General features: G+C 37.3%; 1 protein-coding gene across 3 annotated transcripts in view; it reads left to right on the top strand.

Moving 5' to 3' along the window:
* Positions 1-23,763, top strand: part of dym (dymeclin) — a 149,069-nt gene that overhangs the window by 23,690 nt on the left and 101,616 nt on the right. For all 3 annotated transcript variants that reach the window (XM_088629003.1, XM_088629001.1, XM_088629004.1), the window contains 2 exons: positions 8,620-8,745; positions 10,975-11,114. In XM_088629003.1, the coding sequence (XP_088485129.1) occupies positions 8,620-8,745; positions 10,975-11,114 (266 nt within the window). The remainder of the gene's footprint in view (positions 1-8,619; positions 8,746-10,974; positions 11,115-23,763) is intronic.

Genomic DNA, 23,763 nt, shown 5'->3' with positions numbered 1-23,763 from the left:
TTGAACATGTGATATGTTTTTTTAGAATTATTATTCCTGTGGAGAATTAAAAGGTTCATAAGGAACTGGCATTACTTCAGAAAATCCAGTCACCTATGTGATGAGTGAGTAGTGGCATGCAAATCGCTTTAATGACTAGCTGCCTTTTCAGCTGCATATGGCCTTGGGAATGGTATTTTGCCATTTAGTATTGTACCATGATGACAGCATTTCCATGTAGCACCTAATTTTTATTAAAATGCTTCATTGCAACATATGAGAACTACCTTCTGTTCTGTCTGCACATGTGTTATGACTTCCATTTATAGTAAATGGTAAAGTTGTTATATTTCTACCTGCCAAAATACAGCTCTGTTGCATACTTATTGGAATTGTTAATATATTAAATGTTGTTGAGATATTGCAAGAGCAATATGGTCCTAAGTGGAAGACCTAAGATTTTTGAATAACGTGGTCAAACATTTGAACGAAACAAAGCACATGGGAAATTAAGAGAAGTACGTTTTTTTGTGACTTCTTTTACATTCAAGGAATAATGTTTGGAAAAATGGGATGAGACAGTGTTTAGATTTCCCTAGCACACCTTATTCTGAATGTGCCTTGGGATGGGACAATAAGTGTCAAGAGATTCAATTTTCGAGATGATACAAAACAAAATATTTCTGGATCTATTTTGTAGATTAGCAGAAGTGTAATTAAATGTCAAGAACAGATAAGTATTTTTTAAGCAATCCACCTATATTATTTGCAATTACTCAGTGTTCTTGATTACCATATGTTCTTTAATACAAAAACAGTGCCCTTTCCAGGTAAATGCTTCCAAGTCCTTGTAAAATTGATAGGTTCCCTGTATGTTTGACACGTCAGTAGGTAAAAGTAAATATAGTGTACCCAATTCCTTCACTTCCGAGATTTAATCTGGTCACCTTATCTTCTTCAATCATGAAACAGTTCCCTAACTGAAGCATGGACACAGAAAAGATGACCATCTCTGGGATACACAGCTCACAGCTCCCATGTGAGCTGCCGCATTAATTTGGGGCGCAACATTGTATCTGTTGTGCTAAATCTTGTATGGGTTTTCCAACTAGTGTTCGATGCACACTGCAAACACACAGTAAACAGTGCTGTCATATTACAGGAAAATAGCAGTGACATATCCTGTAATGTGATTCGCTAATTTTATTTTTTATTTTGAAACAAGGAAGTGGAATTCCTTTTTTTTTCCCAAAGAAGTTCACATTGGGAGTGTTTTCCTGATCTCAGTCTATTGTTTCCTCAGAATTATATACCTTTTTTAGGCATAAAATGATTAGAAAGAATGTCACATACTAGGCACTGTTTTGGTAATTATTTGGAAAGTATGTCGAGGTGTACTTTTTGCTCACCTGAGAAATGGAAGTACAGGTTTTGTCTGTTTTTGAAGGTGGTTTTCCATTATTGACTTCCACTCTTTCCCCAGCAGGGCTTTCGTGCCAGTTAGGATTTTATTTTCATTTGCTCTCATCACCATGCATTAGATGGATATTTTTGGCAGGGGCAATGAAAAGCTGATGAAAAGGGCAGGGGTTCCAATTGCACTGAAACCCGCCTGCCACAGGTTCAGAAAGTCAGTGAATAAGAATTATTCTATTTATTTAAATATATTTTGTGTGATGGAAGACAGAGATCACGTATGGAATAAGACCAAATATAAAAGGTGATTGATAAAGACCTTACTGAGATACAACCCCTTTTGTGGGGGAGAGTGTTGTTATATTTCAGATGTATATCATTGCTCAGTGATTGAGAGGACTTAAAAGTGTTATTTGACATCCACTGCCTTATAATTGTTTCTATACAAACAGGTAGACCTTTTGTAGAATTTATGCCGTTCAGGATTACAAAACCAGTTATTTTACCATCGGTCCTTCAAAATCCTTATTTGTAAGTCCATTAAAGTTTTCTTACCTTGTGTCCCACAAGGGCTTTCAAGTCATTTTGGATAATTTCATTCTGAGGCCTCCTTGTGGGGCCATTAAATCTGTTAGTAGATCGAAGGTAACAGGAAGTCATTTTCATTATGAGCACACCTAGTAGTCTGAAAGCCATATGGTTAATTTAACGGGAAAATGCATTTAAAAATCACTCAGAGGTTGACAGCTGGATAATGAATTTTTAGCCGCCCTGCTACACAGCAGTTTGAAAGCAACCACTTTTGCATGTATTCTACAGAAGATTGACCGAATATAACTAACTGTTCAGGGGCACTCATAGGTCAAAGGGCATTGTAGATTTTATTTTTCGTGAAACTAATACACCTATGCAGGTGATGATCCGGGCAAAGACTTCATAGAGGCAACAGCAATACTTAAACAGGGTCCTTAGCACGTTGTTGCTTTAGTATTGGAATCAGAATGCCTTTATCTTCTTACATTATCCCTAGGAAACAGATTGTTTTAAAGGATTTTGTAAGTGGAACCTTACAAAGATCTACATGCAGTTTTGAAATGGCCATTGTTCCGGGGTCTCAATGCTATGATACAAAGGTTATCTGATGTGGGTCCCTGTATGTCATCAGCAGTTTTTAACAGTGGTGCGCTGGACACACCCCTGCGGCTGCTCTGCTCATGACAGGGACAGGATAATGCTGATATTTTGGGAGAGAGCTGGTCACACATGGTCCTTTGAAGGTAAAAGTTCCCAACGCAATGTGGGATCACTTTGCTGTGAGTATTTTAGAAACCCGGGGTACTTGGAGAGGATATGTCAAGCTTGTGACATTTGACTAAGAGCCAAATTTCAGGAAATGCCCCCAAAAGAGACCGTTGATTGTTTTCGTGGAAGAGTCCCTCAGCTCAGGTCTGATCTTTGTACACTTGCACAACTTCTTTATCAGATAGGGCCCATGTAATTCATTCTGACAGAGGAGATTATCAGAAGTGCATAATTAGACACAAGGCAAGCTTCGTCCTTCACTTTTACATTTTAAAACATCAGCTGCACTTCTGACTTGGCATTGTGTGGCACTTCCTATTGATAGTTATAGTACCTCTTACTCATGTTTAAAATTAGATTTTTTTGGAAGGTCTTGGTTTAAACTCCCACACTGTGTTATGGTTATTTATTGTCCGTATTTTGCCACAGTACTGTGCTTATTTTTCCTTTAATTTTTCAAAATATTTTGTATATATCAGAGTATTTTGTTCACTATTTGCAATCACGTCCAAATGCATGACCCCTCAACCCACATCTATTTTCCACAGCCATTGACCTGATCCTTTAATCATGATGGCAGGGGTGAGTTGATCATTAAAACTGTCTTTTTTTCCTTCAGAACAGGTAGTGTTGCATGGCTTTCACCATCAAATTGAACGTTCAGTAAATCTGTGTGGCATGTTCCATCCTGGACCACAAAAATGGGTCAGGAAGAGCTGGTCTGTTGGTGAAAGTTTAAAGTCGGTGAAATGTTTCCTTGTCCTACTCGGGAAGTACTGAGATTCTTTTGGAAATAAAAAATTACCCTGAGGTCACTTCAGGAGTCTGATCTCAGCCGGTTGTGTTATTTCCTTCCCTTTTCTGTGCCATGAGACTTCGGCAAGCAGAGCCTGGAAGTTACAGTACCTTTTGTTGTGGTCGTCACAGATTGTCATTTTTCTTTTCTGTTTTTTTTTTCTAAATTTCTAAATTTGTGATCTTTAAAGGTGCTTAATTTGATTGCTTAAGTGTATTCTGGAGGAAATTGCTCCATCGTTTGACACATAAAACACCTTTTAAGTGACCTCTACATTATTATCTCATAAAACAAACTTGCTCCTTCTATAAACGCTTTTCCGGTTTGCTGTGACATCCAGTGCCATCGAGCTAAGCTTTTGGTTGCTGTTTTGCCAAGAAATGGAAGGCTGCCTGTTTTCTGTCATGGTTGGATTTGAATCCAGGGTGGCAAACATGGATTCTGGGTGTCTGAACAACCCTTCTTCATATCCTCTTCTCATCAAACCTCTGACCATGACAGACTGTCAGGATGGGACCTGTGAGGGCAGTCCCCTCAGTCCCATTTCCCAGCCTTCTGCATAACCTTTCGCCATCCTGATCGCTGCACAGGAAGGACGATATTTAAACCTGCTTCCTGTGCGATTTCGAGGGCTGCGATTAGCAGTATGTTTTCTGGCCCGATTGGGAGTGACATCAGCTTTACAAGCGGATGAAACTGCAGATATGGCGAACAATAACTGGCCTCCTTGTCGTGGAAATGCTGCTCAGTGGTGAGAGTGGACCAAGTTTTCTTGAAACTAAAAAAGACAGCAGATCTTAAGCACGGCCCATTTTGTAAATCCCACAAGCATAGTGCCGTGGAACACTTAAATTTAACTGTACAATTTACACTTTTCAACTAATGAAACGCCACATTTGAACAGTCTTTGAATTAATTGTAAGAGCAATACATATTTACAGGTTTTATTCATAATTTAATGTAAGCATGGTTTGACTAGTCTAAGTTTTTTTTAAATGCACAATGTATCAAAAACTGCACGTTTTTTTTTAGACTAGAATAATAGGCACCTATGTATTGGTCTGTAGTATGGGATTTAAAGTCATGTATTAAAACATCCTTTTAAACATTGACTTTGCTTCTTGAAATACTTTCACGTTCATGAGTAATGTAATACACAGCAAAAAAACTTACCTGCATGCCCGTTCAAATGGTCCAAGAAAATAGTTTTTGAACATCAGTTTTTCTGTCTAAAAGGCATATAGTACTGTTGATCTATGTTGGAACATTTCAGTCAGCATTTAATTTTTATGTTTGCACCTTATAATTTTTTAAGGCAAAGTATTTTAGCAGTATTGTATTTTGTGTGCTGTAAATTGTTTAATTATAATTTTAAAGGGGTTTAAGGTACTTTAATAAAAGCATATGCTGTATACTGTATATCATTTGTTGACAGTATTATTAGATCTTAAGGCTGTGTCATACAGGTGACTTTAAACTCCCTGTAGCTTATATTCTTGAGTTCAAGGTGCAACAAGCCACTAGTGTGGATGTGCTCGGCAGGCAGTGTCCTGGACAATGTCCAAAAACAGTGTACTGTCCTTCATCTCATCTTGGCTGGGTCATACTGGTGAGTCTAGTTGAGAGGGAAATTGATGCATTCATTCATAGGTATAGATGAAAATGAAAGAAGAAGGAAAAATGAAAACAAAAAGGAAATGCTGATTGCATAGCACACCATTGTGACCAATTCTGTGTAAATTAATGTTTTACAAGTAATGAAATTCTGAGGCTCTGAAGGTGGTCAATAATGTCATGGGTGTAGGAAGTGAGGAAGAGTCAGCTGTGCCAAGGAGACCAAAACTTCCCCTTGACTGATTCAAGAATGTAAGAAAGACCGTAAAAACCACGGGGAAAGACGAACAAATCCTGGTAAAAATAGTTAATCATGTTAGAAAGCGAAAGGTGCCAGTGCCAAATAGCAGCACAGGGTAGGAAAATGAACGTGATAGCCGATGAAATAAAAAGGAAGGAACGAACAATAGGCATTGCTGGGACGGGAACAACATTTCAATCTGATACCTTTGTTGGCAGGCACTGAGGCGTGGAAACTAAAGCCGCACGTTTCTCAAGCATAAATATACAAGTGGAATTTTAAAGGTTCGGTGAGATAAAAAGAGCAAAACAGTGCGAGACTGAGGAAAGTTCGGCTTACTGCTTTGCCCATTTGTGAATGTTCATCATCTATAAGAGTTGCCACAGATTTGTCTTGAGCAGGTGCTCTTGCTGTAATACATTATTTTTAAGGGAGGGTTATGAAGCATTAAGTGCTAAATAAATGGCAAGTTATAAAATCATTGAGGAAAGTGTCAAGTTCACTTTGTAAATTGAATATACGTTTTTCTAATCCTGACCTGGGCTGGAGTGTGTGTGGTTTACACATCACTTCATTTTATATATTGAAGTACTTTTATGTGTGTTCATTATGGAAAGGTTTGGGAAATAAATATTCCCTGATGGTTCATGTATCACCATGTCCATTTATCAGTTTAGGGACCTGTGCCCTAAACTCTCTAGAATGTTCTCTTGGCCTACACTTGACCTGGGTAAAATTGTTGACTTTTATGACCTCTATATTCAGTACAGTACTGCAGTACAGCTTTATAAAGGTAAATTAGATTATTTTAATTGTAGAAGGGTTTAGTTTTATTCTAATTAATTATTAATTTAAAATAAATTAATTAGTGGGCATCATTGTGGGCACGTGGTTATTAATCCTCTCTTGTAGAAATTTAATGAAAATGACTTACCTCTCCAATAACATAACAAAAAACTAAAACATATAGTCGTAAACAGGTAATAAAATGGATTGTGATTTGCAGTCACAGTTGAAGGCAGAACTATTTAGTTAGGTTACTGAGATAATCCATCAATGAGTGTTACTGAGGTAATCTATATTATGTGCTCTTGGTACATTCATCTTATTCCTTGCTGCGATTTGATCACTGTCTTTCAGTCATACTCCCAACCCCAGGCCAAACAGCACCCTCCAACAGTGGCCAGGTCTGCTCTGCCAAAAGGGTGGCCCCCTGTTGTGCGAGTTTTCAGTGTGATTGGTTGTCCTAAGGGCTTACATCACTGTAACAAGCACATGTGGCGAATGTGCTCTGTTACAGTTGCGTAAGTGCAGTGTACTATTTGTTTTTCCATGGTAAAAATGAAGATTGATAACAGATGATTTCTCCATTGTGAATCCGAAGTTAAAACCACACTCGAACCAACTCTTAATGTTGTTTGGTTGACATAAACTTTAAATTGTGCACAAGATGTGAAGCCCTGTTTTACTACATGTATATTGAATGGTAACATTGACACCAAAAAGTTTTTTTCGTCAGGCAGCATTCTAGTAAGAAAGTGTGTTCTGTCTTCCCACATTGTTAAAAGCTCTTGAGTGTTTGTTAAAGGTATTATAACATCCAGATATGGATTCAATATAAACCAGTGTAATTTGAATGTGTTTACTTTTAAAGCTGAAATGTGATACCCCATATAATGAGTTTTTACTACATGGGAGAGTCGTCATCAAGGTGGTGTGAACCAGAGAGAATGAAACAGCAGGGAAAGAGAGATCAATTTTACAGCAGCTCCGAATTCCAGCTTCCTCCAGCTCTCGCCCCTATCTCTCAGACACTCAGAGGTTACTGTGTGTCGTCTGACTCACTGCCTGCTCCAGGGGAACACCAGCCAATGTAAATGTTGATAATAGGACGGCAGGTCGCAGGTCAGAAAACAATCTGGCACGTTGAAGAGTGCCTGTAGCCCAGAAACAATGCAGAGCTGCGGGCTGACGCCAGCCCCATGTCAGGATCCTGCTGAAGTGTAATTAATTACACCCTTCAAGCTCAATGTGAGCTCTCAGGCTCCTCAATACTCAGTGTATTGATTCTGATTCCATCAGACTGCCAGTCTTCCTGTCTGACGATAGACTACTGAAAGGAGAGTTCTGTGGTCTTTTTTCTCCTCTTTTGTCAAGCAGTGCCACTAATTTTTACGGTAAAGATAACCGGCACAGATCAATGCGTGGGTGATTTGTCTAGTCTGGGGAGACCTGTCTGTATTTCGCTGCCCTCTGGCTTGAATGTAATGGTCTTAGTTCACCTCCCAGCCCCTTTCTCTTGAATGTCAGAATGGAAGATTACGGGCTTGGCGCCAAGCTGCCAGTCTAGGGTGATCCACAGACCATGCCACACCGGCCTTGGTAACTGTACAGTAAGAGCATCAAGGAGGGAGGACTGACAGGTGGTTAAATACCTTCTCACATCACTGTGATCTCCTGTGAACTGTTGCTCTGAAGGGAAACACTATGCATTACTCAATTTAAGCCCTTCAAATTTAAACAATAGATGAGGATTCCTGTTTTGGTTTTTTTTTTAAGCAACTTGATTCCGTTTCTCTTTCTTCAGTGTTTTTCATTGTGCTTATAATGATCACACTGCCACGCTTTTCATACGAGTTCGATCTGTTGTTTTCAAGTGTACTTGCCTGCGTCATTTGTGACCCCCAAAATAGGAAAAGCACTTTTGGTCTAGATAAGGAACATCCTGAAAACATTTTTTTTTTCAGAAAGAACTCAAACTGACTAACTGTTTACCGTCCCTTTTCATAATTTCAGTGTTGACATTTTGAAGCTTTCATCTCGCATGTATTTATTTTTTGTCAACCTGGAGGTTGAGATCTGAGGTCTTACCTGCGCCACTGTCAGTAAAACTGTTTCCTTATTTTGTTTTACTTTTGTTTTTGGTCTTTCTGAAATAAAAGAACTGTGTACTTCTTTATTTATATAGTATACTTTAATCTTGAAAACTATATCCTGAAACCTTAGTGGAAGTCAAGACTTTTCTTGCTTGAATTGATTCTTGCTTTCTTTCTCAAGTTTTTTTCTTATTTCTGTGCTTTTTCTTTTCCCTTATAAACAAGTCCCATCATTCGTGGTCCACTGTGGGGTAAAATTCCATTGCTCTGGTAAATTCTGTCATTTTCTGTTATTCAGATCGAGGCTTTCTAACATACATCCGCTGTACTAATGTAAACCAGAGAACGTCATTGAACTTTGAGCTGATTGAATTGACATCTTTTTTTTTTTCTAGGGACATCACCTACAGCATCCTGTTTGAAGCAGTGACCACTGTCCTGGTCCTACTTTCTTCTCAGCTGTTTCACAAGGAAGTATTGAGGGATAGTCTCATTTACAAGTACCTGATGCAAGGTCATTGGTGAGTGGGATCATTTGTTTTTCTCGAGTTCCGGTTTCAGACAGTAACCTCACCATTGAATTCTGTGCTTCGTTATACCCCAAAACTGTTCCTGCCAGAGGAGGCCATTGCATATAATCTGCATGACATATTGATGTGCATGTTACTGACATACAAAATAACGTTCCCACACATTCTGAAATGCTTCCATAAATGTATTTATTATTGTACTGAAAAAATAGAGATTTTGAGATTAATCCATATCTCTTTAACTCTCCTTAGTATGGAGTTACTTCTGTTGTGCCAAAACTGTTGGAATGTTAATCATGTATACTCTTATCTATACAAAATCATATTGCGGTATTACTGGTTTTTAGTTAATATATAGAGACATGTAAACAGTATTTGAATTGTAAAGTAATCATATTGTAAAATACTATATACGAGTCAAAACGTTGACCTTGTTGGCATGCAGTATTAAAAAATGAGATGACTTGGAAAGCAGTTTAACAAATATTTTATTTTTCATCTTGAGTGTCGTGCAGATATGGTAAGGCAATGTGAGGAAAAAGATTATGGGGAAATTCTGCAACAGCCGCTTAAAATAGTAGATAAGGAGACTGCTAATGTAATATCAGACCAACTAGATATTTTTTACCAACTTGGAAAAGAAGACCAGTATTTTATCAGTATTGTTGTTTTCAAAAGTAATCTTACAAGACAGACTTGAGAAATCTAAGAAATCTCTTTGTATGAAAAGGGCTAAGTTATGACAGCTGCTATGGAAAGGCAGCGGTGATTCTGTCAAAAAGACATTCTCAAGGTGATACACCTTGATTAAAATATGGTATTTACCATGTTTTTTTAGTATGGCTGTTTTGCATATTTTAGGAATTTGTTATTTTAGATTTTGGAAATAGCTGAAATTGGATTGTTTTTGAAAGCTCACTAGACATTGATATCTCTGTTAAAGAGCAACATGAGCAATTTCCCTTTCTGGGAGAATCTTAAAAATTCACCCAATGTCCTCATAAAGAAATAGGCACAAAAAAACAAAGTATGTGTTTAATAATCACAATGGCGTACTGAAATGTGATATGTTAAGAGTGCTACATAGTGATTTTTTGATAAAGTATGTGAATTATGTTTAGTTGATAAATTTCAGTGCTTTACAAGGGCACTAATTCCAAATGAGAATTCAACACGAAATAACTGTGGTTTAAAATAAAAGTGATCATTATTATGACCAACTAATAAATGCTGAAATCTTTTGAAGAGTCCCTCACCACTTTCTAAAACAACATATTTTTTCTTTCCACGTGCTGATAATTTCTACACTTTTTGCAGCTATTTTCTAAATCTTTTGCAGTATTTGTACTATGTTCTGATAAAAGGACAGGGCTTCTACTACAAACCCTTACCAGGATGCTTGCTTGCCCCAGCCATAGACATCTCCCAAAAGCCAAAGAGTGACTGGAGGATCTGTTTGTTTAAAATAGACAGGATATACTTAGCCCAAACCCTTGTAGCTTGTGCCCTACAGACTACTGACTTGTGGTATATCAACCACATCAGGTGGTTACAACTTGATGGTGGTTACAACTTACAACTTATTTTTTTGAGAATATGGCAAATTTGACCAGATTTGGAGCATGGCCTGCCACAGAGAAGGCCGAAAAAGTTTATCACTTTTTTTTTCTTGTTTTCTTTGATCTGGCTTTCAGTTATGACATTGACACAGAGCATGCGGCATACAAATTTTAAACCACCTTTTCTAGACAATTCTACAGTCTGTGAAAATCAGGGTAGTTCTGAATGGTAAAATCAAAAGAATTGGTTTGTTTTGTGAGTTGCAATATTTTGAAATATGAAACGGCATGTTTTTTTTTAAAAATGACTGTAAACTAGCTTAGTATTGTTGTTGGAAACTTTTAAGTAAAAGCTAAAATTCTGCCTATGAGAGTTTGTTTTAATGTGCTTCAGGGAGTAGCTATAAATTTATGCTCTTGCTTCATTCTTGCTTGTGGTAAAAAAATATTAATATAAGATAAATTAGAAATAAACAGACAAGAAATATGTTAATCTGAGTCCAAAGTGCACATACAGTAATTGGTTTATTTTAAAGCCCCATCCAGTTCACCTTGCTGGCTTTCAAATGGTGCAATGTTTCTGTACGTCGGAACTTTGTAAGTGCTATTTTAACCCATGGTAAAGTGCATTGCATCTCTGATTGCATTTGTTTATTCACAGTTTGCCACTCACCAGTAGACTGGTGAAGACTTTGCTCTACAACTTCATCCGGCAAGAGAAGTGTCCACCTCCAACTACTCAAATCTTCGAGCCACAGGCAGAAGGAGGACTTCTGTATGGACTGGCTTCAGGAGTTGCAAGTGAGTACTGAAGAATGAACTAAATCTTTAACAAGCCTTGGGACATGCACACAAAGCTACTGCACTTTGCACTCTGTGTTTTAGTGATGGATAAATAAAGCCTGTAATTTATCTAGTAGGTCCTGCAGCTTGACTTGTCTCTCATCACACTAGTGACATTGGTATTACTTAGGTGGGGCAGGAGATTGGGTGAGCAGCGAGCTCCTATTTTCTGCAGTTGTTTTGGCAGTCTATTTTAGTGTTGTGCATGTAAAAAAAAATCTATTATACAACTTTAAAGGAATCTGCAATTTAAATACTTAGAAATGAAAACTCACTGTGAAAACAAATGAAAATTATTCTTGTTCTGAGCACTGCCTGACATTGTTTCTCAGATACAGCGGCTCACACAGCAGGAAAAGATTACAGCATTCCTTTGGGGTGGTTTTAAAGGCTCCGAATTGGGTTCCAGATAGGATTGTCACTTTTTCAAGAAATAAATTGAAATATTCATCATTCAAAACTCTGTGGGGTTTTGTTTCCACAAAGGAGTTACATGAAAACAGTTGTAGTCAGTCTATAATGAAAAAGGATATTAAGAAGAAAATGCAAAAAGTGTCTGATGGATTCAGACCTTTTTAAAAAGAAATGAATGCCAGCTTTACAGCAGTAAATTCCATTGGTCCTAGTTGTATGTGCATGTAAATGTCACGCCATCTCCTTATGGCCTGGCCAGTCACTGAACCCTGTTGATTGTCTTTGACTGATCCATCTGAAAATGTCTATGTAAATCCTCACACTCCCTAATACAGATAAACAAATTACCAGGTATTTTATTTAATGTGACATGTCCCCCTAATCAGTTCGATCTACCTGTGAGACTCCAGAAAGCCTTGAAAAAAGCTGCCACAACTTTGTTGTCAAAAAGGGTACTGATTCTATAGAAGTGTCCTCAGTTCTGATGTGTTGTGTCAGCCGCTAAATCTTTACACCTGAAATGAGCAAGTGACACCTCTCAAATGGGAGAGATGATTTAGACCTTTACTGAATTGGCCTCTTGAGCGACTCATTTCAGTTAATCCGTGGTATTATGAACTCACTTGAACAAAATATTAGTTTTAATGAAGTCACTTGAGTGTTTTATAAACTCGCTCTCAAGCTTGGTCCGTTTTACATCCTGTAATTTGTAGAGTGTGAGCAGAACACTCCTGACATTAATGCATTGCCAAGGCAACCGACGCCTACTGTGATGTGCGATACCTGTTCTCTGAAGTCCTGTGCAGTTTCTTTTCAACTCTTAGCTTTAAATGAAAGTTTTAGTGTATAATGTAGTCTCTGGATCCTAAAATCTTGTTTATTGCAAGAGAGGACAATTTAAATCGCTGTGTTTTTGCATATTCCTACTACTTCTAAAGTAATATTATTAATAAAAACTGGTCTCAGAGTAATGTGGTAGTGGCAAAAATGGAAAATGTAAGTAATACAAATCGCTTTTTAGTGGAGCCCAATATAAAACCCTACTAACAGTTAAAATCAGAAGTTTTTATAAACTGTACTGACTATAAAGTAAATAGCAGTTTTTGTCCAGCTGTGTTAATCTACCTTGCCAGTACTTGGAGCTATAATTAGTGTCATCGGTGTAGGTAAGTCTAACAGTAACTCACTACAGTTCACTTCCCAAATGCTTACGTCAGGTACAGTATGTGAGAATAGAACTTACAGCAAGGAGATTTCTAGCCTATCATAATGCCAAGGATCATCTTTTAATGGTGAGATTGTGTTTTTCAGAGTGTGAATGCTGCCTGTGTCACTCAGTGATGGAATGGTTTGAACTTTGTGAGCTTCATCTCTAAAGTGGTACTTTAACTTTATTGGAGGATATATCTGCATTCTTGTGGTCTGAGATGCAAAGACACACACACAGACAAATCACCCACATACACCCATTCTGTCAGACAGGCGGTGTCTCTAAATTACATGGGCTTGGCGGCTTTGCATGTCTTCTTGTCTTGTTCATTTGACAGAACTCGCTGTCATATTTATTCCTCCTCCAGGAGGCGATGCACTCATATTCATGACATATTTCAGCTGCTTGAGAAGATCAGCCCCCTCTGCAGCTTCTGTTCACAGGGAAACGGAGTCTGAGATTAAGTCACACGTGTCATTAAAAGAAAGCCTTCCAAACTGTAATCTTTTCAGGGTGTTGCTGCAAACCAAGGAAGACCAATGAAGCCTCTATAAAATGGGCATTTTGCAAGAGTCCTTGTTTCACTCATGCTATGGGACTCTTCCCAGACATTTCACAAGACTTTAGAAAGGTCAGCAGAAGGTCTGATTAGCATTTTTTGCTGCCCTGAGAATATTTGGTGCAGACTGTTATGAGTTGTGGCGGAGAGGGCTGACACTTCGGGCCTTAATATTTTGTTACATACTCACAAGGTCAGGGAGATTTTCCAACACTGTGTGGTAAGATTAATAAAATCTGTACCTACACAAGTATTTTAAGCCGCACGTTTTGTGTAAAGACCTGTTTGTGTGCTGATCGATTTTCAGCTGCTAAAGGAACATTCTATTTTCTTATGGATCCCCCTCACTTTTCATCTTTCATTTGTCTGAAGACATTCATTTTCACAATTATGAAGAATAGAGCTGGAAAACTAAGTCTCACTGTAGCATCTCTGTTTGCAAGATCCTGCTTTGGGACTTTTTGGGAGATGGTTCTTTGATGCACCTTCCTACACAATTAAGTGTAGAGAGATCCTTTAACAAATTAAAACTGGCACACAGAAATTAGTTAGAATTTGCTATTAACAGTTTTATACCATCATAAGTGGTATACCAAATCTTGCTTTTGACGGTATGTTATTCTAAGCAATTGCAAATTATTTACAAAATTGACAGTGAGATGTAAACCCAGAGGAGTGTTAACAAAGTAAATTAGGTTTTAGATGTATTATGGACACTTTGTACCATCATGAAGTGTGGATTAAAGAAACTCAAGCATTGAGGAAGTTAAGGTACAGTATACTGTACTTATATCAATCTATGCTCTCTGCCCCAGTTTCAAATGTGAAGTTATTGCTGAAAGCAACTCCTGTTGCTTTTCCATTTTAACATTGTAAAGTTGGTGTTCTTTATAACCACTGTTTAATTTCTGATATAGAAATAAACTTTCTGTTCAAAGGATTGAGAACATGCTAGAAAAGTATATTGCATCCAGTATTTTACATGTTCCAAAGGAGTGGCTGGAACTAGATATTTCTGAATATTTATCAACACGCCATTACTCTCAGCCTTTACAATTTAATGGGATCATTTAAATAAAACAAAAATATATTCTGATATGAAATAATCCATGAAGCTCCTCCTGCCAACTTCACTTCTCTTCACATTCTGTTTTTTTCATCTTTGAGTTGCCAAATCTTAGCTATTGACTTTTGTTTCCTTTAAAGAAATCATTTCTACCCTGCTGCTTTGTCTTGGCTGTTTTGTGAATCCAGACAGGTCAATATAGATTTAAATGCGTTTTAAAATCTGAAGGCTTTGGATTTTCATCCTTACCATGTAAAGTAAATCAGGCAAACACTGTATATGCCTGATGGCAGGTATCCTCTGTAGATGTTTTATCAATAGACTTTTCAAATTCTCATTCCAAAGCTTTTACCTGGCTTCTTAGATTATTTTTTGTCCTCCAGTGTCTTGTGAAATAGACAATTGAAATCGATGATCAGAGCCAAAGAAAGCAATTGTTCTTATCTTCGTGGTAGCCATGACATTCAGATATTAGTCTACACTGAAGTTGTTTGTGTTGAGCCAAGAAAGATATCCAAAATGGTGCATTCAGATTGTCCTTTTTTTTCTCCTGGATCCTGGTGTGTACATGAAACACATGTCTATATCAAGGCTCCTGGGGACCTTCAGTATCTCAGTATGACAGCAATCTTAGTCATCAGAACAGCGTCCAGGTTGAACTTTTATCTGAGAAGTACTAATTTCTCAAGCTAAAGACTAAACAGCCTTAAGGCTTATTCTCAAATGGCTAGTACAGTATTGTTGTCATTCATTATTACACCCATTGTGTATTATGGGCTTTATTCTCATATTTCTTAAGTTAATGCACTGAACAAATATCATAATGATACCCAAAAAGATGCAATTCACATTCTTCTTTCAAGTAGGCCCTATTTAATCATGATAAGGTACAGTCTGTGTGCATCATAGTGAAGTGTAGTGAATAACGTTTGTTTTTCACACTTTGGGATCACCACCTGTGATTGCTGCAACTGGAACGGAAGGAAAGAGTCAAAATATGACAGCTGTGCTCCGATTGTATTGCTGCTGTTTCAAACACCTGGTCATTTGATCTTAGAAGTATTTTAGATCTCCGTGAACTGCTGATAACCCATTATCACTACAATAGTGTAAGTCATTGTCCTAACAGAACAGCCTCGGTCTTCTTTAAGGAATTGACAAAGAGACAAGTACAATTAAGCACTTTCTACTTATCCAAAAGCTGTAGTAGAATCAGCAAAGAGATGACTAGAAGTACACATTTACATTTATAGTGTATATCACGGGTAAGATGCATTCTTACTGCTCCATCATCTTTAACTTTAACTGCTATTTTGTTTTTTGTGTCCTTCAGTGCGGTTCTGTGAGTCCTTATGACAGTGATGAAGTATGCTTTATTAATTTAGCTTGGGGCTCTGACCTTTTCTCTTTAGCTTTAGAGTTACATGCACATGATGTGACCAAGTCTTGAGTGGCGACTCTTTTTAATTACCGAAGTAATGTGATTTCACGGGGCAAGAAAATCTTGCACATCAGTTCGCTGTGGGTTTGAACAACAAAGTGCCTCCATAGTCAGATCACGGGATTTTGTTTAATCTGTTTTTGTTTCCTGTTACCTAGCTCAAAGCCCCACTAATCAATTGTCTGTTTTATAATGAATCTGCTACATTTTCCAATCTACTTATCTGAAACTTTGAAGGCTTGCTGCCACTCAACTGATTATTTCCTTTCACTCTGGTACAATGTACTGTATCTGTGCAGCCCTAAGAAAGACACTTTGTGGAGTGGCAAAGTGCTGTGTTGTTGAAGGATGAGATGTTAATACATTGGCATTGTTGACGTTTAAGATGTACAACAATATCACTAAATATATGGTTGATGAATCACTCTTAAAGCCTCTTAACAAATCACTCTCAATTGTATGCACCTGAATCATACAAGTCTTCAAGGTCTACATCTTCATCTTTGTAACAAAGGCAGCATCGATCTGTATCAAGTGGCAAGATACTGTATCTGCATTTCATTGCTGTGCACTGGCTATTGCAGCAGCCATCTGAAGATGATGAAAGGTGCCCTTAATCCATCTGACTTGTAGAGATGTCTTTTCTCAGTGCTGTCCTTTTTTTTCCCTCTTGCAATAAATACTGTATATACTGTACTGCTGCATATGGGTACTGTACTATAGATTTTGTAAGTAACCCCAATACCTCAGAATTTTTCAAGTGTTTTTTAAGGTACAGTGGGTCAGATTGACCATCGCTAATATGGCTAGACGAATATAGCCAAACCTGCATATTTGTTGCCTCTTTTATGGTTAAAAAATCACCTACTCTGATGGCTTACATGGCATGTACAACATTCGTTATATAAGCAAGGGTACAAGATACAGTCAGAAACTCACAAAGCTATTTGCTTTCAAGTGCAGGTAGCAATGTTTTTTTTTTCCAGCAATGCTTGAATTTGCAGTATAAAATGAACTTCTGTATGACCTTATTCAAGGGCTTTTCTCTAATTTTTTTTCCAACTCACTTTTGCTAATGGATCCACCTAGTTGTCCTAATGGGCCTTGATGTCCTTAATGAACTTTTATCTTATTCTTAGCGGTCTGCATGCTGTAATGAAGCTAAGCTAACCTAGGTACTCATGGTTAATAGAAATATTTAAATGGTGCAGGCCCTAATTTTGAGGTGCTTGTGTGGAGGTGGGTGGGGGATCTTCATTTATTATTGCCTGTACATGTACAGGTTTTCCTTCAGATCTCAGGCTCTTCCCTTTTTAATGCTTATAGGTAGATAAGGAACAAAAATGCACTTACTTGCACTGTGCTAATGATCGTCACAACATGAGGACATTTTTTCCAAATTTATTTTCATTGTTATGACTTTGAAGTTTGAAGGTTCCTGTCTGTTGAAAGGTTTGCAGAGGAAGCATCATAAAATGCAGTTCAAGACAACATCAGCCATCTACAGTACAAAGGTGACTGGAGTCATAAGAGATTGACTGCCTTGAGGTGAGAATAAAATGGTGCCATACTCTGTGAATTTGGTGAAAAGTATTGTTTGCACATGTAGCCTCTAATGAGTGATGCCTGTCCTAGCTCTCTCATGTCATATAACTGAAAAGGTTCTGAAATGGCATCTGTCTGGTTTCAGATATACAACTGGCAGTCTACCAGGTGTGTATCATAAGCGTAAGAAGGCTCTGCTTGCAAAAAAAAGATTTTTCTTGACTTGTTTTTGAGTTTGCTTTTGTTATGTTCCTCTGAAGGTTTGATCACTCCACTAACGACAGTTCAGATAATGGTTGGGGCAGGCCAATAGATAGATTAAAACCTCAGTTTTTTCATTCTTTCTTTATTTTCAGACTTCCCTGCCCTCTCACCATTTTCCTCCTCACATCCATTGCCTGCTAAATTATCTTTCTTATTTCTCACCATAACTTTTCGACCCTGAAATACATCTTACAGCCCTACTGTGAACCTCTTCTAAGTAATCTAAGAAGTATTTTATGATGTGGTGAGCAGAATTGAATACATTATTCTTGATGTGACGAAAAGGAAGCACTTTTTCACTGACATATCTGTGCATTTTGAACCTTTTCAGTTTGGTGCATGGTACATTTTGTTTTCTGGGTAAGAGCAGTCGCTCTTTGAATTAGGGGCTGCAGTTAAATGATGTCATCCCGAAATTCTTTGGTCAGATTGATATGATTTTTGTTGATTAATGTTAATGTTTTTATGTTTATTGATTTCCTTAAAGGAAAGTAAAAACCCAAATCCCAATATTTAGTCTCAAATCATAAGACCATAAACTAGATTACAATCAAGAAGCCATGCAGCCTCTCTGTTTGGTTTCTAGCAGGTAATCTGAGAATCTCATCCAGTCAAAAGAAGCCAGGGCATCACCCATGACAACATGATTGGATAGATTGCTCCAGACACCAATAACCTTTTGTGTAAAAAAAAAAAAAGGCTGCTGTTACAGTTCTAGAGCACTTCTTCCCAGTTTCTGCCTGTATAATCTAGTTTGTGTTTCATTGTTGATTTGGAACAGGTCAATGGGGTTGACTTTGTCAATACCTCTCAAGGATTTTGAATAATAGTCTGTGTTTTGAGACTTTACCACTAATTATCTTGCAGTGTTTTTAGCATTAACTATTTTTTTCTTTCTGTACAATTATTCTTGCATAATTTATTTGGCCATTTTAATTTCTTTTGTATACGCCTATGTGATATACAGTAGCTGCCTTGTCTCAGTCATAATTTGTTTTACTTTATTATCTTTTCAGATATGTTTCACATAGAAACTCCATTTTGTACTCGTCACTAACTTGTTTGAAGCCTGACAATAACAGTCACAAGTTTGAAAATATTATGATCCTAATGTTTAAAATATATGGTATTATAAATCCCTGTTTTGAATTTTAGCCAGTAGTAAATTTTGACAAGCTTTTCCTCTTGTGGGGGAACTAGAAGATTTTTCATTCCCCAGTTTGGTTACTAGTGGTGCCCAGCATATCATACTTCTCTATCTTATGTGTGCATCAAACATTGTGCAATATCACAACCTCACGCCACCAAGTGGGCATTCCTGATGTCATCACATAGGTTCCTGTTAACTGTTACCACCTCAGTATAACCCTGATGCTAATTTGCTCATTCATAACTCCAGTATTAATCCATACATTTTCATATTTTGCTTTGGTGGTTACCTTTAATAAGAAAGCTGTGTAGATAAGTGGGCAGGGCTCTGGCTTGCAGATCAAATCTCTCCGGGATTTGATTTACATCAGGGTTATATCTGGTGCTTGAATGAGGTCCTTTGCTCAGATTTGAAATGCCCTGCTGTGTAAATAGTTACTCTCCCAAATTGAAATGAGAACGAATTAAAAAAAAACGTTCTGATCTGACTGATCTGGAGGAATAGGTGAACAAATAAAACAATAGTAAAAGCCAGCAGAAAAAGTTTAGGGTAACATACATCAGCATCAGGAAGATGCATGTGACACAAGCACTCTCCCAAAAATCCCTGCTTTATACACAAAACGTAATGCAATTACACCTCCCATGGAGGTGATTATATATTTAAAGACTGTGGGTTGATGCAGAAGAAAGTCTACATTGTCTCAAAGTTTACACTTTGGGTTGAGTTGATCACTTGGAGTTGATTAAGGGTGGAAGTTCTTTTACTTCTTAAAAGAACCTGCTCCTTCCCCACAAAGTAATTCATGTTAAGGTAATGTGATGTTGCTTCTGAACTATTGACTCTATCCCAAAGTTATGAGGGATCAACTATTGTACCTATTTAACTACTAACTGAAGTGACACTTGCTGTGTGGCTCAGCTCGTGTACCTCAGTCAAAGATATTAAAGTTCTTCTACATACCTTCTACATACCTTTTAATATTTCAGTTTGTAGCTTTTGTCATTTAAACGTAAGTGGCTTAGATGCATTATATTTCATAGATACAAATTTCCATTCACTGCAAATTGCAGCAGGCTTTGCATTCATTTATATAGTGATTGTTAATTAGTTTGCTAATAAGGTTATTAGGGTGAACTAATTTATTGTTCCTGCATTTTTGAAGGTTGAGGAGATGCTAATGATCTATACCACTGTAATTTAGACAAGTTCATTCCCAGATCAGGCAGCCGTTTGATAATTTACCAAGCTAGTGAGTAGAAGCATCGCCAGAATGATGTTATTCTCATTTCATTAAAGTTAATAGGCTGTTAAGTATAACATTTCTAGGTTAACCCCTTAAAATTGTTAAAAGGATGCTTTGAAATCATGTTTAAATCTCATCTCCTTACTTGATCGTTGTCTTCCTTATCCATATTTGAAGTCATTGCTTTGTGGTGTAGTCACTACTAAGGAGATGGTTTGAATTACAGTTTCTCTCTGAAGCATTTAAGGATTCTGTTATCTACATTAGGATATTCGTGGCAAGTTTACATGCATTACTCAGGATCCCATCCAGGGTTAATGCAATAGTAATGATGTACTCATGTATTATGAAGAGCAATTGTTTTTATATTATAAGATACACAGAATCGACCATATATTGTCACTGTTTTGTAATGTGATGTGTTGTAACATTTCCTAATGCTATGTGAAATGCTTTCATACAACATGACTCTCACTGTCAGTAGTTAGTGTCAGAACTCACTGTCACAAAATGTGAGTTGACTCGCTGTAGTTTTACAAACCTTGACTGTAGTTCTAGGGGGTTCAGGAGTGCTACAGTATGTTAAAAACCTTTTTCAGGGTTTTAAGATGGCAATGGATGTTTTAAAGAGACCTTTAAAACATACTGGCATGTGGTCCTGGAAAAACAAAGTGAAGAATATCTAAAACAGAAGAAGCTATGGGGTGCGTTGATTCACAAGGAATTGTTGCTTTTATAAAGATCTCTTGCTTTCTCATGTTAAGATGCGGTCTTTCATGTACAGTAGTTCCCTTAGGCTAAACTTGCAAACTCTAAAGGTATGCGTTTTAGAAAGAGTGATGTTTTTTTGTGTTATGACTTTTTTCAATAACTATCTGAACGCTGCTTAGTAATGTCCTCTAATTCATAAGGCTTTGATATCTTGGATCTGGTATTTTAAATGGAACTGTCTTTCTTGTCAGATTTCTTTGTTGTTCCATTGTTGTGATGTATTATTAAGACCAGAATATTTTCAGGAAAGACATCTAAAGACATCCCTTCTCCTTTTTGTTGTCATAAGATGCTACCTCTGATTTTTTTTCCTAATCTATAACCTGAAGCTGTTTTTCTCATAAAATTTGTTTAAATCTTGATTGAACTTTACTAAATCATGGTACTAAAAATGCCATAGCTTTCTTCTTCAGCTACTTACAGCCCAGCATGTTCATTAACACCTGCTTCTCGAGGGCTGTTGTCAGTACAGGCATTAAATCATGCACAGCCTCATGATAGCATGGTAAAATTACAGTTGACATACATCTGTTTTTTCATTCTTTCTAGTGCGCGCGTATCATTTTATGTAAGTGGAGGTTTGTCTTAACTGTAAAAGATTTTCTTAAGGATAGATGTCAGATATCAAGCCTTAAGGATTTAAGAAATGGTCAGGATAGCTTGACCTTACCTAAACAATCAAACTTAGTTATATTAGTTTTGAACCATATACTTTCCAAAACAAAAACAAAAATTCATTTGCAAATAAGTGAAGGTATCTTTTTATCCAATATTATCACAGCTCACGCTCATCTCTACTGTACAGATGCAGGATTAGTTAAAAGTCAGACAGTTCCGCCTGTTCTTTTTAATGAACTGCAGAGTGCTTGCTTTGTCCCTCTGTACAGATGAGAGAATCGGTCTCCTATCTCTGCCTCTGCTGTGCAGGCAGGGATGTGCTCTTTAGCAACACTGGGCTACTTCAAAGGACCAGCTGGATGCCCATGAGACAGAACCACACACCCTGACTAGATCAGATCAGAATTGCTAGACTCCATGGTCTTTATGACCTTAAGGGAGAGAAGTCCTATTAAAATTAAAATAATCATCCATTCTAAATTCGTTTGAACAGAGTTTAATTTTCCCAGCAGTGCATGGCCCAGGATGAAGTCTCCTTTGTTCGTTGCAGACGCGTATCGACTCGGGATCAGCAGACAGTTTGTCTGTGGTCTTGTTGTGATTGTAACTCTTGATTGTATTTTTTGTTTTTTTTTCTTGGAGAGCTTTCACATTTGATGTCTCCTTTGAAAAATAATGAACACTATTAAATGACTAATAATGTGGAGGTAGTCTATTGATATTTATTATCATTTTATTTAAATTCCATCATATCTCTGAGGGTGAGCCCAATGTGAGATGTTCCTCATAGTTCACTTTTCAAGCACTTTACATTATTGGAGAATATTGAAAATTGTTGCTTGATTCTGGATGTTGAGATGTTGTTTTATTGCAAATGAAGCATCTTTCTCTCCCTCAATAGTAGATGTACAGAATTCAGTGTAATGTAAGCATCTTTTGAAATGTATTATGTAGAGCTGTACTAATATCATATGCATTTTAACATTTTGTATTGACATTACATCAATCTTCTACAAAATGCATGTTAATTAAACAGAACTCAACAGAATGATTGATGATGAAAAAGCCTGCACATTACCTCAAACATCACCATGTTTGAAAACATAATGATGAGATTAATAATAAAATCATCCTGTGTAAAGTAGTGGTAGTGTCTCTGACATTCTGAAGCATTAGATGAGACAGCTTGCTGTCTGCGTGTTGTGTTCTACTCCGAAGCATTTTTTCAAGAAGAATGTTCTTTTTGGATATAATGTATTACATGCTGCTTCATTAGATATTTTTTTTTCCAAGTGGTTCCACATTCCGAATTTGGGCACTGACAAATAAAACAAACTGCCTGGTTGCCATGCTGCATAATTAGTCACACTTAAAGTTAAGGGGGCCTGTTCAGGGGAAAGCTGTTATTGCAAGGAAACAGGAGATGGTAGCGTGAGTGAAGGTCTGGGAGACGACAATGCTGCATTAAGATTAAACATCCTATGAGAGTATAGAATCTTTGTGGTTTGTGCTTATTAAGACCGGGTTAGTCTGTATGAGAATATTGGCACTGTGTATTTTGTGATCTTGCCTTGTCTTATATCGTCAAGATTGATCTCTGAACCCTTTGTTCTCAAAGTAGTGGGTGGCTGGTGTGAAAGCAAGGACTGCTAATTATTGAATTCCTTATCAGAAACATTGTGACACATATTGTGAATTAGAATGTACTGGACATCGCAGAAAAAATTTTTGCTGCTTACTGAAGAAGCCAAAGACTAGCATTCACTTCCTTCTCATAAATTAGTCATCACGCTATTATAAAACATGCATATTTGGGGTCTAACCTAAAGGAGAATCGTCAATGAGATGTTCCAAGAATATAGTTGAGCCAAACCAATTGTTTTTGTGCCGCTGGTGTCTTGGCTTTTTGTCTGAATTTATTTGCCTTTTATCAATCAAATATTATTTGCCTTTTATCGATCAAAATAATTACTGATTTCAGCGTATCCCCATATAATGGAAAATGAAGAACAGTTATTTAATTTCAATGCATACCAAAATGCTGCAAACAGAGTTGTCTGTTAAATACCACAGTATGAAAAAAGCAGCGGCAAGTTACTCTGCATACTGTAGACACACACCAGCAAATGTTTTCCAGATTGCTTCTCAAATCTTGGTGAAGAGAATATTTCAACTGCTCCATTGTCCAAGTTGTTTGGACAAGGTTTTAGTGGCAGAAGTGGTGGGTGGCTGTAAAAAGACGGGCAGTTTAGCCAGATCATGAAGACGCAGACCTTCCAGTTACAGTAGGTCTAAATGGAGGTCCTCACATTCTGATTAGTTG

Source organism: Lepisosteus platostomus, chromosome 4 (assembly GCF_059453375.1).
Source record: "Lepisosteus platostomus isolate fLepPlt1 chromosome 4, fLepPlt1.hap1, whole genome shotgun sequence".
In the NCBI taxonomy this organism is placed as follows: Eukaryota; Metazoa; Chordata; class Actinopteri; order Semionotiformes; family Lepisosteidae; genus Lepisosteus; species Lepisosteus platostomus.
This window is presented reverse-complemented; position numbering and strand designations above follow the sequence as displayed.